General features: G+C 46.1%; 1 protein-coding gene across 1 annotated transcript; it reads right to left on the bottom strand.

The window, feature by feature from the left end:
- Positions 1-398: 398 nt before the first annotated feature.
- SARAF (store-operated calcium entry associated regulatory factor) lies at positions 399-13,441 on the bottom strand. Its single transcript, XM_019498185.2, has 6 exons — positions 13,272-13,441; positions 9,466-9,641; positions 7,329-7,734; positions 5,388-5,496; positions 1,706-1,830; positions 399-601 (listed from the first exon to the last, which is right to left on the bottom strand). Exons 1-6 carry the CDS (start codon positions 13,357-13,359, stop codon positions 576-578), a joined length of 930 nt encoding a protein of 309 aa, XP_019353730.1. The 5' UTR covers positions 13,360-13,441; the 3' UTR covers positions 399-575.
- Between the last annotated feature and the right edge of the window lie 3,453 nt (positions 13,442-16,894).

A 16,894-nucleotide genomic window follows, 5' to 3' on the forward strand; every position in this document is an offset into this window, starting at 1 on the left:
CTGCTTGGTTTGGAAGACTGAGGCAGCTCTTTTTGCCCTATCCCTCAAACAGAGATTGGAAAGTCACCCCTTTGTCAAGATGGAGGAGTTCACTTCTTTCACAAAGGGAAGATGTCCTTGAGGCATGGGGATATTTTGATACCTGTTAGATCTCTGAATAAGAGGGTGGTCTTCAATTCTTACTTTTGAGCCAGGAAAAAGGTCTTTGCCAATATTATTCCTTTGTTCCTCCACCCCCACCCCAACCAGATTTTAGTCTGAATGCAAAGAACTTCTCTCTGCCAGGGCAGTATATGCTATATGATCTTTCCCTACCTCCGTTCTTTTGAAAACAGATATACAATTCATAGTACCTAAATCCAAGGAGCATCTTAAAAAAAAAAAAAAAAAACCACCAAAAAAATCCCCTCTCTTTTATTTGTGGAACTATTTCAAACTTGACACATCCCACAAATCCTTTGGGAGAAGATTTCAGTAGTTTTTAAACTGAAGTCCCAAAATTAACACAACAGGCTATGTGATGCACAGAGGAAAGTTATATTGAATTGAACCATTGGTGCAGAGAGTCAAAACCTTCACCTCCTTTTCGTTCCCCCATAGCCTGGAAAACAAACAGAAAAAAAAAAGTCTTAAATAGTCTTGGTTCTGCAGGTAGCTTTCCATTTTTACACGCTGGTAACAGAGCGTGGCTAAGCACATTCATAGATCAGTGTAATAACGCACTGACATGGGAAAGACTTCTACCTAGGAAAATCAGACTGACTGTTTTTTGGGAAGCATTTAGTGAGCACACATCATTGCCAAGAGAGGTGTAAGCCCTAACAAAGACAAATGAACTTTGCAGGCTGTCGGGATGTGTACAGTGAAGACAGCCTCATGCTCCCTTTTGGCCCAAGGAGAAGCTCTATACTCAAGCAGACTGTTTACCCTTCAGGGCAGGGGTCATCTCTTGAGCACAAGCATAAACAGATCTCAGGGCTTTGGGCACTAGTTTAATATGTTTCTTAATAAATCATCTCTTGGCCTTGCCCTGATCAGTAGGCAATAACGCAGAAAATAGCTTTAGCAACAGTCAATGCCAAGTCCCAATCAAGGAGGTTTAAAAGAAACACCTACAGTAGTCTGGAATGGAAAAGCTTATCTACAAAGGAGTTAATGGACCTGGCTACATCTTGACTCTGCTTTTCAAAAATGGAATTATAACTTTGGTTATGAAATGCTGAAAACATCCAACCTATGCTACAAACTGCTACTATGTTGTAACTAGCCCAAATTTGTTGCGTAGCTGGGGCTCTAAAAAAGAAAATAACCGTTCTGCAGGCCAGACCATTAGGCATTCCTGCAGAGCCTTGTTTCAGACAATACAGAGGTTGGATAGGAGGGTGCGAATAAAGAAGGGAGTCAGAAACTGACTTCTTTGGACAGTATAGAGTTCAGCAGCCTCATGCACTGATCACCATCTAATGTTTATAGTGAGTGAGTGAAAAAAGGGACAGTATCTATTCACTTAAGCATCAGTCACACAAAGAGCAGAGCAAGAATTACACAATAATGCAGGTAAACTCTGATGACTACTATAGTAGAAGTTCATTAATCTAAAGCCCAATGAAAGCCCACTAAGTCTTCCCATTGATTTAGGTGGGCTTTAGGTCAGCCCCCAATCTCTTGAGCAGCAAGAAGAAAAAAACCTGAAGAAAATACTTACCAGATGCAGTTCTTGTCCCTGAACTACCAGGCTGTGTGGAGTTGCATGAATTCCCCCATGTGGGAGGTGCAGCTGTTGGACCAGTCCATGAACTGAAATGTGGAAAATATGAGTGTGATTGTCCTCTGCCAAAAGAAACACAGGGTAGGAGTTAATTATTTTTTTGAAAGAGAGGTAATTGTTTATGCAGCAAAGTCTCATTAAAAACAAAAAGTTGATTGGGAAGGTGCAAATACACACACTTTATCATTTTAAAGCCAGAAAGCTTAGAAAGATTCAAAGAATATTAATGTCTATTGAATTTTGTGAAAATAAATGTTACCTGCGATAATTCTATATATATTTTTTTTAATCACAATCACACAAAATGTACAAACTACAAGCTTCTGGATTTAAGCCAAATCTCTAAGTCCTGCAAGGGCAAGTTCTCTCTGTTTGAAATATCTTTTTTTTGTGCACTGTCAGAGATGGAAGACTGAACTAGAGACATCACCGCCTGGCTCTCTCCATGCTTTTCCTGTATTATGCAATGCATCTTCAAGCCAATTTCAGAAAATGTGACTGACTGCAATACAGTTGTTATGTGGATTTTATTTAGTGTTTCTGAACTTTTGACCCATCTCAGTTCAATTTACTCTTTATTTATTGGCAGGAAATGCGTACTTTTTGCAAATTCATCACTTGTTAAGTTATACTTGCCACAGGTTTCTTCTTACTTGCTAAGATATATGTAAAAGGTGGCATTGGAACAAAGTTACCATGGCATTTGCTGACATCAGCATTCTTGAACCATATGGTTTCAAAAGCCAAAATCAATTTTAGGCCAAAATTTTCAAATACAGGAAGCTAAAGTCTGTAAGTTCTCATTTAAGATCAGTCTAAATGTTCCAACATTCTGAGCATCAAAGTCCCACTGAGGTGAAACATACACCAAGCAAATTGTTTATAAAACCTATTTAAATCAATTTAAGGTGGTACTGAACTAAAAAAGCTTTTAAAAAAAATTGCACAAGAAACATTTCTATGAAACAATAATACATTTTTAACAGGGTGCCATCTTAGCTATGTTAAAACAAAAGCTCTTCTGAAGTGACTGCAAATATTTCCATATTTCTTCCTACTGATTAAGTCTGTTGACTGGGCATTCAGTCAGACCTGCCACCTTTGCTGCTTTTAACTGTTAGCCCTAGAGAGCCAAGAGAGCAAGCTGGATTCTTTGTCTTCTTGCACAGTAGATGTCAAGGATCCCAAACTAGTTTTTCTTGCAGAACTGCTAGCTTAAAGACGTGTTTTTCCTCAGGTCAATACAGACTGATGTTTCATTACATCCCCACTAGTGTCATAGAACATTTCTGCGTCTCTTATGCTTTCATCTGTTGATAACCTAATTTTTGTTCCTTAAATAGCATGCAAATACAAATCTGCTGTAGGAATGGAGCAATATAATACCTAATTGCAGGTAGTAGAGTAACTTGGTAAATGAAGCACTTCTCTGCAAGAGTAGTTTTAGTGCTTCAAGCTCCCCGAGGAGCTACACAAATCTTCTCTATATGTGCTAAAATGGCAACTGTTGTTACTCTTAGAATCATTTGGAAAGGTTTGCAAAATGTTTATTAAACAAGCATTTTAAATATAAATGGCAAATATTGGCACAGCTCCTTAAATGTTTTTTACTGCAGTACATCTCAGATTCCTGCCTACTCTTACTTTTATAGTTCTTCCAAGACCATGCATCTTGGAAGATACTTAATGGCAGGTGGAGAGGCAAGACTGATCTGTGTATCAGAACCCCATGTTTGGCTTTGCAGAGTGCTTCAAAATGTTGATGTCACAACCAAGAAACAGCTACCTTAAAAGACTTTAAGTGGGGTAAAAATTAAGAAAAAAGGGCTAACAAATCTTTGGATCTTTGAAAACTCTTGGCGCTCTGGTGTAGTGCCCGAAGACTGGAAGAAGGCCAACGTGGTGCCTATCTTCAAGAAAGGGAGGAAAGTGGATCTGGCTAACTATAGGCCCATCAGCCTGACTTCTATCCCGGGGAAGATCTTAGAAAAGTTTATTAAGGAGGCCATCCTTAATTGACTGGCCGACGCCAATATCTTAAGGGATAGCCAGCACGGGTTTGTTGCGGGTAGGTCTTGCTTGATCAATCTCATTTCCTTCTACGACCAGGTGACCTATCACCTGGACAAGGGAGATGAGATTGATGTCATATATCTTGACTTCAAAAAAGCCTTCGATCTGGTGTCCCATGATCGTCTCTTGGAGAAACTGGCCAATTGTCGCCTTGGGTCCCCCACGATCCACTGGCTGGAAAATTGGCTCCAGGGTCAGACCCAGAGGGTAGTAATTGATGGAAGTCACTCATCGTGGTGTCCTGTGACCAGTGGGGTCCCCCAGGGCTCTGTCCTTGGACCCATACTGTTCAACATCTTCATTAACGATGTGGACACTGGAGTCAGAAGCGGACTGGCCAAGTTCGCCGATGACACCAAACTTTGGGGCAAAGCATCCACGCCAGAAGACAGGCGGGTGATCCAGGCTGACCTGGACAGGCTCAGCAAGTGGGCAGATGAGAATCTGATGGTGTTCAATGCCGATAAATGCAAGGTTCTCCACCCTGGGAAGAAAAACCCGCAGCATCCTTATAGGCTCGGCAGTGCTATGTTGGTTAGCACTATGGAAGAAAGAGACTTGGGGGTCATCACTGACCACAAGATGAACATGAGCCTGCAATGCGATGCTGCGGCTAGTAAAGCGACCAAAACGCTGGCTTGCATCCATAGATGCTTCTCAAGCAAATCCCGGGACGTCATTCTCCCCCTGTACTCGGCCTTAGTGAGGCCGCAGCTGGAGTACTGCGTCCAGTTTTGGGCTCCACAATTCAAAAAGGATGTGGAGAAGCTTGAGAGAGTCCAGAGAAGAGCCACGCGCATGATCAGGGGTCAGGGAAGCAGACCCTACGATGACAGGCTGAGAGCCCTGGGGCTCTTTAGCCTGGAAAAGCGCAGGCTCAGGGGTGATCTGATGGCCACCTACAAGTTTATCAGGGGTGATCACCAGTATCTGGGGGAACGTTTGTTCACCAGAGCGCCCCAAGGGATGACGAGGACGAATGGTCACAAACTACTACAAGATCGTTTCAGGCTGGACATAAGGAAGAATTTCTTTACTGTCCGAGCCCCCAAGGTCTGGAACAGCCTGCCGCCGGAGGTTGTTCAAGCGCCTTCATTGAACACCTTCAAGATGAAACTGGATGCTTATCTTGCTGGGATCCTATGACCCCAGCTGACGTCCTGCCCTTTGGGCGGAGGGCTGGACTTGATGATCTTCCGAGGTCCCTTCCAGCCCTAATGTCTATGAAATCTATGAAATATGTAAACACTCTGTGCGCAATGTCTCCACACATGCATAAGGCTATTTTAACTTGTCAATTTGCAACTCATCCATCAGGCTCCAAAGTATGTATTTAATTAAAAATAGAGCAGAGTTGAAAAGAACCCTTTAAAAAAAGCTCCCAGTCTACTGAAGTTGCAAGTGTGTGCAGATTTTACAGCGTGGCTGATGCATAGTCCTGCAAACTCAAATTCAGACACAACATGGCCATTTTATGGCCCTGAAAATTACAAATCAGAAGGAAAGACTGGTGTAGGGAGACTGGGGTTATCAGCGCTGTGCTTACCTCTGATTGCCAGCCAAGTATCCCAGTAGGCCGCCTGTTCCTAATCCAGTCCAAAACCCTGCTCCTGAGTTGGCCTGATAACCGGAACCACCACCTAAGCCACCAGCTCCTTAATTCAAATGGCAAATGAAAAACACATCAGCTTTCAAGTCAGCGACACTTTACCTTTCAAGAAGCCCACACATTACTGAATGATTCTCACGGAGGAAGAATTACAGGCCTGGTTCCTGCTGATATCAGCAAGATCAAACCTTGTTTGAAGGTCTTTGGGCAGGTGTTCCTGCTTTGGAAAGAGACTGCATAAAAAAACAGCATCTAATGTTTGTTGATGTTGCTATTATTGAGGTAGAGGCTACAGAAGTTATGATTTTCCTGCCTCATTGTCCCTGGCAGTTACAGAAGAATGCAACAAAAGAAAATTCCCTTCCCAAAGATCTTTCAGTCAGAACAGGGAAGACAGAGAAAGGGCAGAAGGAGAAATGGCCTTCCCAAGGTCACACAGAGGTCAGTGGTAGAGCCAAATAAAAAAAACAAGAAAAATCCCAGCTCAGTGACCATGCCAGTAAGGCCTACTGCCCTGAGTCATCAGGTGATGTCCTGCCCTGGAGTAACAGGGTATTCCCAGCAGCATTTGCTCACTTTAACAACCACTACTGTTAGTTTTATTTCAGTGAGTGCTATCAACAGAATTGTTAAATAAGATTGTAGAGTCTTATGCATGACTCATCTTACTTGACCTAAATCCTTCACTGAAACTGCAGTGTTATTAAGAAAGCCATTTTTCAAAGAGTGTTTTACATTCAAAAGTTTGTCTAACTTCATCTGAACTACAATTAAAGGTATCACTCTAAGAAATCCTTTCCTCTGGCATAATTGCTTGACCATCACAGCTACAACATCATTCTTACGTTATCATTCAGGAAAGCACTATTTTAAATTCTGGCACTTTTGATCTGGACTTAAGAGATAATATGTGATAAAAATATTATAATGAGGTCCCAAAGTCGCATTCCAGAGTAGAATTGCTCTTTAAAACACCTGGACTCTGGATCATGTAGTTCAAACTCAAAGGAGAGAGAGAGAGATATGAAAGCAAGAACACAAACTTGAACTCTAAAGAAATTTTACAGTCTCTAAAATAAACAGTGATTGGGGTTGGAGTCCCTCGCTCACCTTATGTGTGCCAAATCTAAACTAACCTGGCTGAAACTTCACATGCAGAACATTATGACATGGTAGGAAGCATTTTTGAAAGCATGGGGAAATTAGCCAAGGCATTTGAGGGCAACAGTTAAAAGAGTGCTTCTAGAATAACATCTTTGAAGTGGAATCTGGAGAGGTAAACATCCAATACTTTGTTGAATTTCCTCACCCTGCACAGTCAGATATTCAAGAATTTCCACTCCTACAGACCGGGGGTAAGTTCAGAACGCTAAATGCGTTCCAAGCTTGGCTAAGTATCAGGCAAAGTATTAGCAAGTTAGTGTGACTCCAAAAAGTTACTTTTCTGTCCTCCCCCAATATTTACAAAAGCTTGGGAAGAAGAGCTATGTTCCGTAATGATACTATGAAAACACAGTATAAGCCTCCCCCAAAATATACAGCCTGCCCCATATAACCAAACCTGCTTTTGACCAAGTAAACAAGGACAGTCCCATCCTACAGAGACTGATGCAAAAAGTATGAAGAATGTAAAAAATATAAGAGGAGGTTTTCAAAGACACAAAAGGCATATAGCACACAGTTTCCTTAAGTCAGTGGGTGTTGAGTATCAAGATCCCATTCAGACTTTCCAAAATCTCATCCTGAAGAGTACAGCAGAAGTTGGTTGTAACCTAGCAACGGTGACAGTATTTTGTTTTTCAATCAACTCCCACCCCTTTTTTTATGCAGCCCTCCCCCCCATTGATTTTTAGTACCAGAGCTGGCTTAGGACCACACCTGTGAAACTGGACTTAAAACCAGGAGGAGGCGGGGCCTGGTAATTCTGTCCAGAAGGCCTAGAGTATCCATCGCCATCAGAGAAATCTTGTTGAGGCTGTAGGTTACTGAGGAACAGCTTGTAGACTCCGTAAGCAAGGACCAGTAGTACTATTATAATAATCATTCCAGTACTAGAATCAGAGGAATCCAAAGGCTTAACTTTACTTGAGTGATAATAGTTGGAACTAGAGCTTCCGCCAAAGTTCCTGGTTTTCCTTTCACCTTCCTCTGTTAGCTCTAACCTGTACTCCAAACCACAGGATCCCTTTAAGATGTAGGGGTCATCTGGATAATCATAGCCTTCACAGCTCACTTCAGTTCTTCCAAACCGATAAGAAATGTCCAAGTCTGCCTTACACTCCCACTAAAAGAAGCAAAATAAAACCCAATATAGTAATCATTTCCTGGATGAAAGCAGCTCTTTGTTTGATTTCCTATATATGTAGTAAGATAAAATTAAGTAGCAATAAAGAGCCAGTAAGCTAAGACACCCAAACATTAGTACCTGAAATTTAGCTACTGTTTTACAAACCTTAAACCCAGTGGCTACTGAACATATAAAGAGTAAAGCAGTTTTAACTCTAAAATAATTTATGTAGTAGGTTTTTCCCCCAAACATTCAATGTTTAGAAATGTTTTACCAAAATTGTCAGAAGATATAAAACAGCTGTTATAAATGTTTTTCACCTGAAAGATCTGAAACTTATGACTCATTTTCAGAACAAGTTGCATTCTCACCTCCTGGTGCTCGCCTGCCAAACTGCAACTCTACCCCACCGCTGTGACCTGGCTGCCATGGCTCCCCTCAAGCCACCTGTGCTTCCCTCCATCCCATCTCTCTGGGGTAGAGCCATGGCCTGGCACATAAGAAGCTGGTGGCGGGAGATGAGAGCAGTGTGGCCTCCTGATTACTGGTCCATTACTCCTCACTGCTGGTGGTGCAGCTGTCCTGGGGACAGCAGCAACAGGTCTTGCCACCTAGCTCCACCCTCCCCAACACAGTCCCACCTGCTGGGCCATGGACGCAGCTCCTGCCTGTGCCAGTCTGGCCAATGTGCAGCCCCGTGCCCTGCGCACAAATCTGGGAGTGTGTGATTCCCCAAATCTCCTTGCTCTATCTATGCACCCCCCCCACTACAGACTTACCTGTGGGGAGCTGCAGGAGCTGCTCTCTACCATGTTGCCTAGCTGCCATGTGCATGTGCGCACATACACATGCATGTGGCACCTTCTGCCAGTGATTGCCCTCCTCCTGCTTCCCCCAGCTCCTTGCAAGCTGGAACTCTGCCAGCCTGCAAGGGGAAACCCATGGTTTCCTATGTTTTTCTCCTTTAAAAGAGAAAATCCATGTTTTTTCATGGCAAATAGAAAACCCAAATCCCTGCTTATGAGGAAAGGCTCAAAGAAGTAGGATTATGTAGTCTGGAGAAGAGAAGGCGGGTGGGTGGGGAACTGATAACAGTTTTCAAATACCTGTAGAGTGATTATAAAGCAGATGGAGATATGGAGGTAGACCAGGGATGTCAAACCCACATGGACCTGTGGGCTGGATGAAAATCACTGGGCTCATCTATGGGCTAGATTAGGACCATGCTTCAGAGCCAGTGTGCAGGGCCAGTCTGGCAGGGGTGCTGGATGCAGCACATGCTTTGGATCACCTCACTATGCTGTGAGCATTGCTCATGGTGCCAAATCCAGTTCACACACCAGATTGACTCCATGCGAAGACCCACAGGCCAGATCACAGGGCTCCACAGGCTGGATATGGCCTGCAGGCCATATGTTTGATACCCCAGAGACACACAATTCTCTGTGGCTGCAGGGGACAATACTAAGAGTAATGGTCTCAAGCTGCAGTAAAGGAAGTTTAAGTTGGAGATTAGAAAGATCTTTCATCACCATCATAGTTTAACACTGGAGCAAATTATCCAGAGATGTAGTGAATCTCCATCCCCAGAAATTTTTAAGACCAGGTTAGACAAGCATTTAACTAGGATGGGTTAGTCAGAGATGACCCTGTCTTGAGTAAGGGTTTAGGCTAGATGATCTTCTGATTTCTTCCAGCCCTAGCTATGGTTCTATGCAACTCTGTTACCTGTATATCAAAGCCATCCCAGCCTTTGTTATGGCACTGAACAACTGCAGGGACGTAGGAGCATCCAGCTGAGCCACCAGTGCACTGCAATTGGAGAACTGGAGATGTTCGACGAGAAGTAGTATATTGATCTCTGTAGAGAGTAAGGGCTTGGACCTCCCGCAGTAGAACTCTTCCTGGAAGAAGCAACACAAATTAAATTCAGCCATATAGGCACATTCTGTTTAAAAGCTTCTTATTTTAGAATATGTGAAATGTAGGTAGGTAACACAAGCTGCAGGCTAATATGCTTTCAGAACTGGGAGAACTTAAGAAACCAAAGATGCTCAATCCCAACAACAATATGAACAGGGATGTGTTTATCTGATACCTTGGACTTGGGCAGGTGTTACACCTGAAGTGCTCCAGAAGTGAAGGCATCTGTAAGTGCCTCACTAAGTCAATAAAACACTTCAAAACCGGCCATTCCACCTTAAAAATGACCCCAGAAAAAACAGGAACAACTCACAAACAGCATCATTGTGAAGCACTCTGCGGTGTCTGCATTCTTTAGCTGAGTGTGACAGGGCTGGTGGGAATTCCCACTTCCTGCTGTGCTCTATTTGCCATCCCTGCAGGGCACTGAGGAGTCAACTGTGTGACTTCAGCTGAACTGCAGTGTTCCAGGGTCACAGGACCTGTCTGGCATGTGGCTTCTGCTCTTTGCTGCCAGGCAAAGGGACGTCACACCCTCATTTTGTTGGACACCATCCTAGTTAAGATCTCCACTGTCATTGGACAGTATCAAGGATCTACAGATGCATCACAAGCAGGTCCAGGGATGTGATCCTTCCCCTCTATGCAGTGCTGGTCAGGCCGCAGCTGGAGTACTGCGTCCAGTTCTGGGCGCCACACTTCAAGAGGGATGTGGCTAACCTTGAGAGGGTCCAGAGGAGGGCCACTCACATGGTCGGGGGCAGCAGGACAGGCCCTACAAAGATAGACTAAAGGGCCTGAATCTATTCAGCCTCCACAAGAGAAGACTGAGAGGAGATCTGGTGGCCATCTATAAATTCACCAGCGGAAAATAGGTGAGGCTCCGTTTCCCCGGGCACCACCTGAGATAACAAGGAATAACAGCCACAAATTGATTAAGAGCAGGTTCAGGCTTGATATCAGGAGGCATTACTTTACAGTTAGGGCTGCCAGGCTCTGGATTGGGCTCTCAAGGGAGGTGGTGCTCTCCCCTACCTTGGGGGTCTTCAAGAGGAGGTTGGATAGATATCTGGCTGGGGTATTATGATCCCAGCACTCGTTCCTGCCCAGGCCAAGGGGTCAGACTTGATGATCTTTTCAGGTCCCTCCCGACCCTAGAAACTATGAAACTATGACTGTCCTCTCAAACCTGTGTCAGACAGGCCCACCAACATGCAACGTCAAGCACGACTGTCCTCCCAACTTCACAGCCAACCATCCTCCAGGCATTACCAATGAGCATCCCCAGTCACCTAAAAGCCAGTGCTTTTTCTTCCAGCGCTACACTAGGCAGGACACAAGATGACTATGTGGGTGCCATCCTCTGGATGGCCTGGCACACATCCTGCACAGCTAATCCTACTGTGGATTTACCCAAGAATTGGATGCTGTCACAGGTGACCGGTTTCCAGATGTTCCACATGTTGCTTCTTCAGTGAGGGGTGCTCATACTGGTGGCGTGCTGCTCAAGTGACAAAGCCAATTTAGCACTTATCTCCATGAAAGTGGCATGGCTCATCCAAAAGTCTGCCACCACTACTTGTCACTCCAGGTGCCCAGGACTATTGTGTGCTGCCTTCCCTCCCTGCACCTCCTGCAAGCTATCGCTCATCTTCCTGGCCCAGAATAGCCAGGATACAATTTGCAGGCGTGAGGGTTCACAGAAAGCCAGCCTCCATTGCATCCAGTACAACACTGCCCTCAAGCAGTACATCTCAAGGAGAAGGCCTTCCAGGGCCTCAGCTGTGGTACCCTTTGCTGCCATGTCGTTGCCTGCTAGCTGGCATGAGCTGCAAGAGAATGTAAAGCAGGTAGACCATGACACTGCTAGTGCCCTCATCCCCCTGCTTTGTGAATAATTAGGCTGTTATTAGGTATTTGGAGCAACATGCCTGCTAGTTGTGCAAGAGGCTTGTTTATGCAGTTGTAAGAAGAGGTTAAACAAACACCTGCATGGGATGGCTTACTCAGGCATGATCCTGCCTTGAGCTCCCTGTCCTAGCTCCCAGGGTGACAGCGCAGGTCCTGTAACTAAGGAGCCTTTCCAAAGTGACAGACCAGGCCCACAGTAGCTGTGGACACCCAGCAGCAGCTGGGACAGGCAGGCAAGGCAGCTAAGGGGCTCTTCTCTGTGGCAGCCCTCAGCAGTCTCTAAAGACAGGGGCTCAAAGACATACTGGGATCTCTGCTCTCCACCCCACCGACTGCGGAGCTCAACCAGACCGTGAACATGAAGCATTTCAGCAGGTTCAACTGGGTTTGTCAATCTCTTCAGCACAGTGATTCTCCTCTTGGCTGTTGCAACAACCCTGGGGGAGGGGAGGAGGGGAAGAGGGTGGAGCTGGGAGATCCTTTTAATCTTGCTACAGGGAGGCTGCACAATATTAGCACTGTCAGGGGTGCACGCACCGACACATGATGCACAAGGCAAACCCACAGGTTTAAAATAGGGACGCAGAGCCACAAACACATCCTGCCCTGCTGTGGGCTCACACAGCTCTTTATACCCAAGAACGGCTCTATTACAGTCACAGAGAAGTAGGGCTGGAAGAGACTTCCAGAGATCACCTGGTGCAGTGGTTTTCAACCTTTTTTCATTTGTGGACCCCTAAGAAGTTGTAAATGGAGGTGCGGACCCCTTTGGAAATGTTGAATGGAAGTGCAGACCCCTCTGAATCTTAAGTGTGGGAATTCATGTACTTTTGATTGATGAATCATCTTTTGTGAACCCCTTAGACAGCCTGATCCCCAGGGCTCTGCGGATGATGTAGTCCAACCCCCGCCTGACACAGAATCATCCCTATCCAAACCCTCCCACACAACCCATAATCTAAACTCGACATCCTGTGACCACCAGCCCTGACACAACACAGATCCAACACCCTCACTGGCTACAGGCAAAGCAGGGGGACCATGGCAGCCAGTATGTTGCTTCTATGAAACGCTGTCAACATACTCAAGAGACCTCCGGGTAGAAGGTCACACCCCTGCTATGGGAGGAAGACACCACCCCCTGAAGTCTGAACCAGTCTGATCATGGAGTAAAATTCCTTCCTGCCCCCAAATGTGGTGATGGATGGGTCAGACCCCAAGTGGAGGGGCAAGACCCTCCAGCCACGGTGCTCTTCAGCAGTCAAAGAAAAGAGCAAACAGTACAAAGGGGATCTAGCAAGGTTGAGACCCAGCCCTTGCGGAGCCAGCTCCATCCTGCTCCTTCCTGGGGGAGCTTCTTACACCTCCCACAAAACCCAGAGGCGGGTGGGTGTGCCCTGCCACTTCTGCCTGGGAGAAAGGCCCGCCCCCTGGACGCCTGCGCAAGCCCCTGCCACCAACCCAACCAGGGCACCAGCTACCTAGCTCACAGGCTCCCCTCCCCCACTCCTCTCCCTCCAGTCCATTCGCCCCGCCCACAAGCACGTGACCTCACAGACTACGCCCCAGCCTATTCACGCGCGCATGCGCACAAACTACTGGTCGTGGCCAGGAGGTGTGGCCGTTTCCCGGGTTGGGGCGGGGCTACGCAGCACATCCAGCCCCCTCCCCCCGTTGCGGGGGGAGGGGCAGGCTCTTACCTGGCTGGTCCCAGCCCCGCGCGGGACCTAGCAGCGCCGCCACCGCCAGAAGCGCAAGCGCGAGCGCGGCACGGCCGCCGGCCGCCATGTCGACTGACAAGACGAGAGAGCTCCGGCCCCGCGCAGCGCGCCCGTCACCCAGCCGCCACAGCCTGCGTCAGCGCCTCCCATTGGCCCGGCCTCACCCTCGGGCGGCTCAGCCCCGCCCCTTTCCCGGGCAGGGTCAATAGGGAAAGAGGCGGGGCGAGGCGGGGCGCCCCCCCCACTTCTAGGCCTGTCACTTTTCCGGACCCGAACTACCTCGAATAGGCGCGCGGCAGCTTTCTCTGTCCCGCGTTCTTTTGTCGTATTTCCCCGAGAAAAGGAGCAGCTGCGGGGCTGAGGCGGAGTCAGCCGGGTTTGCTGTCCCGCTGGGCCGGCCCGGGCCTTGTAGGGAACCTGCCCTGGGTGTAATGGGGCAACCGTGTCCTGGGCTGTGTCCCACTGCACTCCCACCCTGAAGCTGCAGGGCCTGAAGGAGGCCCAGCCAACTCTGCCCCAGCCCTTGTTTCCTGACACTGAATGAGACCCACTTTCCCACAACCATAAACAAGCTGGTCTGGAAGGGGCCTCTGGGGGTCAGCTAGGTTGGCCCCGGGCCTGAGGTGGGAGGGAGCCTCCCTCTCCAAACCATCCCGTACAATTCATCATCTAACCTTTTCCTAAAGCTGCTGGCAACCCTGGTGCAACCCAATGTGAAACCCCCAACCCACCACAGGGAAAGATGGGAACCACGGCAGCCAACGTCCTGTGTCTACAAAAGCTTCTTAACATATGCTTGAGGTCCTGGGTAGAGGGCCACGTCCCCCATTGCAGAGGAAGGCCAAAACCCCCACAGTCCACACCAATCTGACCATAGGGTAAAATTCTTTCCTGCCCCCAAAATCAGTGACAGGTCTGACCCTGAGTGTAGGGGCAAGCCCCTTCAGCCAGGACCTTTCAGCTTTGGCCCCAGCAGGAGCACTGGCATAACCCAGTCAAAGGGTGCAGGCAGAAGTGCTGCTCCCAGTTGTAACTCAGAAGGATTACACCATTAACCCGTGAGTTACACCATCACCCCGGACCAAACTGAAGTTTGCTGTTGGCTCCAGGGGGGAGGGGAATCTACCTGGGGCTGCCAGCCTGTGAGGAAGGCTTAAAAACACTTCCAACACATGTAGCAGACAGGGCAGGGGAGGGGCAACTAGCAAAACCCAGAAACCTGGGAAATACCCATAGTAGAACATAGGCATAGCTCAGGGCTGGGCAAAATGCAGCCTTCCAGGCCATTCTATCTGGCCTGCAGGGCCCCTAAAAACTTAGAAAATTAGTATTTATCTGCCCCTGTCTGCCTGTCATGTGGCCCTTGATGGCTTGCCAAAACACAGTAAGTGGCCCTCTGCCAAAAATAATTGCCCGCCTCTGGCAATAGCTACAGCTGGATCATTCCTGACCAGTGCCTGTCCAGCCTCCTCTTGACCTCCAGCAACGGACAGTCCACAGGTTCCCTAGGCAGGCTGTTCCACTACCTTGCTGTTCTAACAGCAAAGAAGTTTTTCTGGATATCCAATCTAACTATAATGACTACACCACTGCTGACTATTTTTGACCTAGTTTGTTGTGTTTTTTTAAATACTGCGGTAGATAGCAAATGAGTACGCATCCCAGCAGTTATATTTGTTTTTGCTTTGATCTAAAACTGAATGATATAGCCCCCTAGCATATGAGTAAAGCTTCTAGTTTCTCTTCAACTGGAAAAAAAAAGTGTTGTGTTACATGTGAGGATGTGCAACACCACCTGCACATCCCTTTCCAAAATCCTAGATCCTCCCATGCCACCCACAATGGTCCTGAAATGATACAAGGCAGGGATTTCTTAGGGCAGTATTTCTTATTGCACCGAATGCCTAGTTTTGAATGCAAGGCATTCTTCTTCAGGTCTTAGACCTGAAGAAGAATGCCTTGCATTTAAAAGCTTGTCTAACTCTATCCAACTACACAGTTGGTCCAATAAAAGATCCCACCCCAAATTTTAATGGTCTATGAGCTGTGGGTAACAATGCTGAGCAAGTAATGCACTGTGGGTAATGTAATGCTTTATTTTTCTTAGGGCCCTGCCACATGTTCAAATTAAAGCTGGATAGAAACCAGCAATAAAGTTATTACACATTTTCAAGCACTAACTTTGTAGCTAGGAGGCTCTTTTTATATCTGGGTGGACTTTGTTATGGTGTGATAATAATTACTTTGCAGCTGTGGCCAGTCTTCATTTATTGCACAATTAACCAGTTAATTGCATAACAAATGTAACATGTGGCAAAAGTATTAGTAATCTGAAGCATCTGGTATCTGCAGAAAGCAAAATTTCTTGTGGTGGCAAACAACTGATGCTGGAGAAGCCTGCCCACCAGTTGCAGGTGGGGGACAATCTACATATTTTTTGAGGTTGTGTGTTTGGAGATAGAGCCCCAGAGGCATTCTTGACTTGCAGTGGAAATCCTCCTGAGAGTAGTTACCCTATCAACAGTAACAGGAGTCCAGATCTGTTGAGGTTTAATCTGCTACTGGTGAACAGTCTGGCTTTCAGTGAAATTTAAGATTCCTGAGTGCTAGAATTGCTTCTAAACATTGAACTCTATATCCCACAATATTTAGGTATCCCTGAAAAATTTACACAGGGTTCTTCCACAAGTGTTGATTTAGTTCAACCAGAAATTATTGGGTTAAATGCTGGAATTAGTTCATGAAATTACGTGGATTATGTTATGCAGGAGGTAAAACTTGATTAGCATAACGATTTCTTCTGGTCTTTACATCAGAAATTGGTATTTCTAACTCATACTCTCTTTCTCTTGCTCTCACTTTTCCCACGTAGTACAGAAAAAAGGGTTCAGTAGTAGGCTTCAAAAGGAATACTGTACCTTTCATCCAGCCCTCAGGAAGGATAGGTGGCTCTTGCTAGCATAAATTGCCCTAATCTGAGAAAGGATGCTGTACATTGATGCAGTATATCCTCTGGAGACTGAACAATTATTGCTTGAAAATTAGTAGCCAGAGTTCACATCCATTCATTATAACTTAGCAGTTGCCCTTCTGATCCAAACACAATTAAGGCAGTGGTTCTCAACCATTTTAGATGCCAGACATCCCTTGATAGGTGAGGCACCTCTCTTAGTTTTCCCCTCATTTCTCGACTACAGGAAAATAATGGAACAATTCTGCTGCTGCAAAGAACTCAACAGGTCCACAACAGATCAGAAGGTTTTTAACACCGTGGGTTCCTATCTGAAATCTCTCTGTATAATTTTGGAATCATGTTTGCACACCTAAGAGTGTTAACATTGAACAGCACCCAATGATACCCTTGAAAGGATCTCAAGGCATCTGAGGGCGTTGCAATGCCCTGGTTGAGAATCACTGGATTAAGCTATTAACAAAAGGCCTAGACTAGAACATTAAGCCATAAATGATCACATGGAAAGCTACCATTTGGTTTCTGATATAAAATACAATGTGTCTGAATGTGGGACCATAGACTTTACATTGATAATGTGTTTTAACCACTTTAAATGTATGACAATTTTGCAAATCACCATGCATGCGTT

This window comes from Alligator mississippiensis, chromosome 2 (assembly GCF_030867095.1).
Source record: "Alligator mississippiensis isolate rAllMis1 chromosome 2, rAllMis1, whole genome shotgun sequence".
Classification (NCBI taxonomy): domain Eukaryota; kingdom Metazoa; phylum Chordata; order Crocodylia; family Alligatoridae; genus Alligator; species Alligator mississippiensis.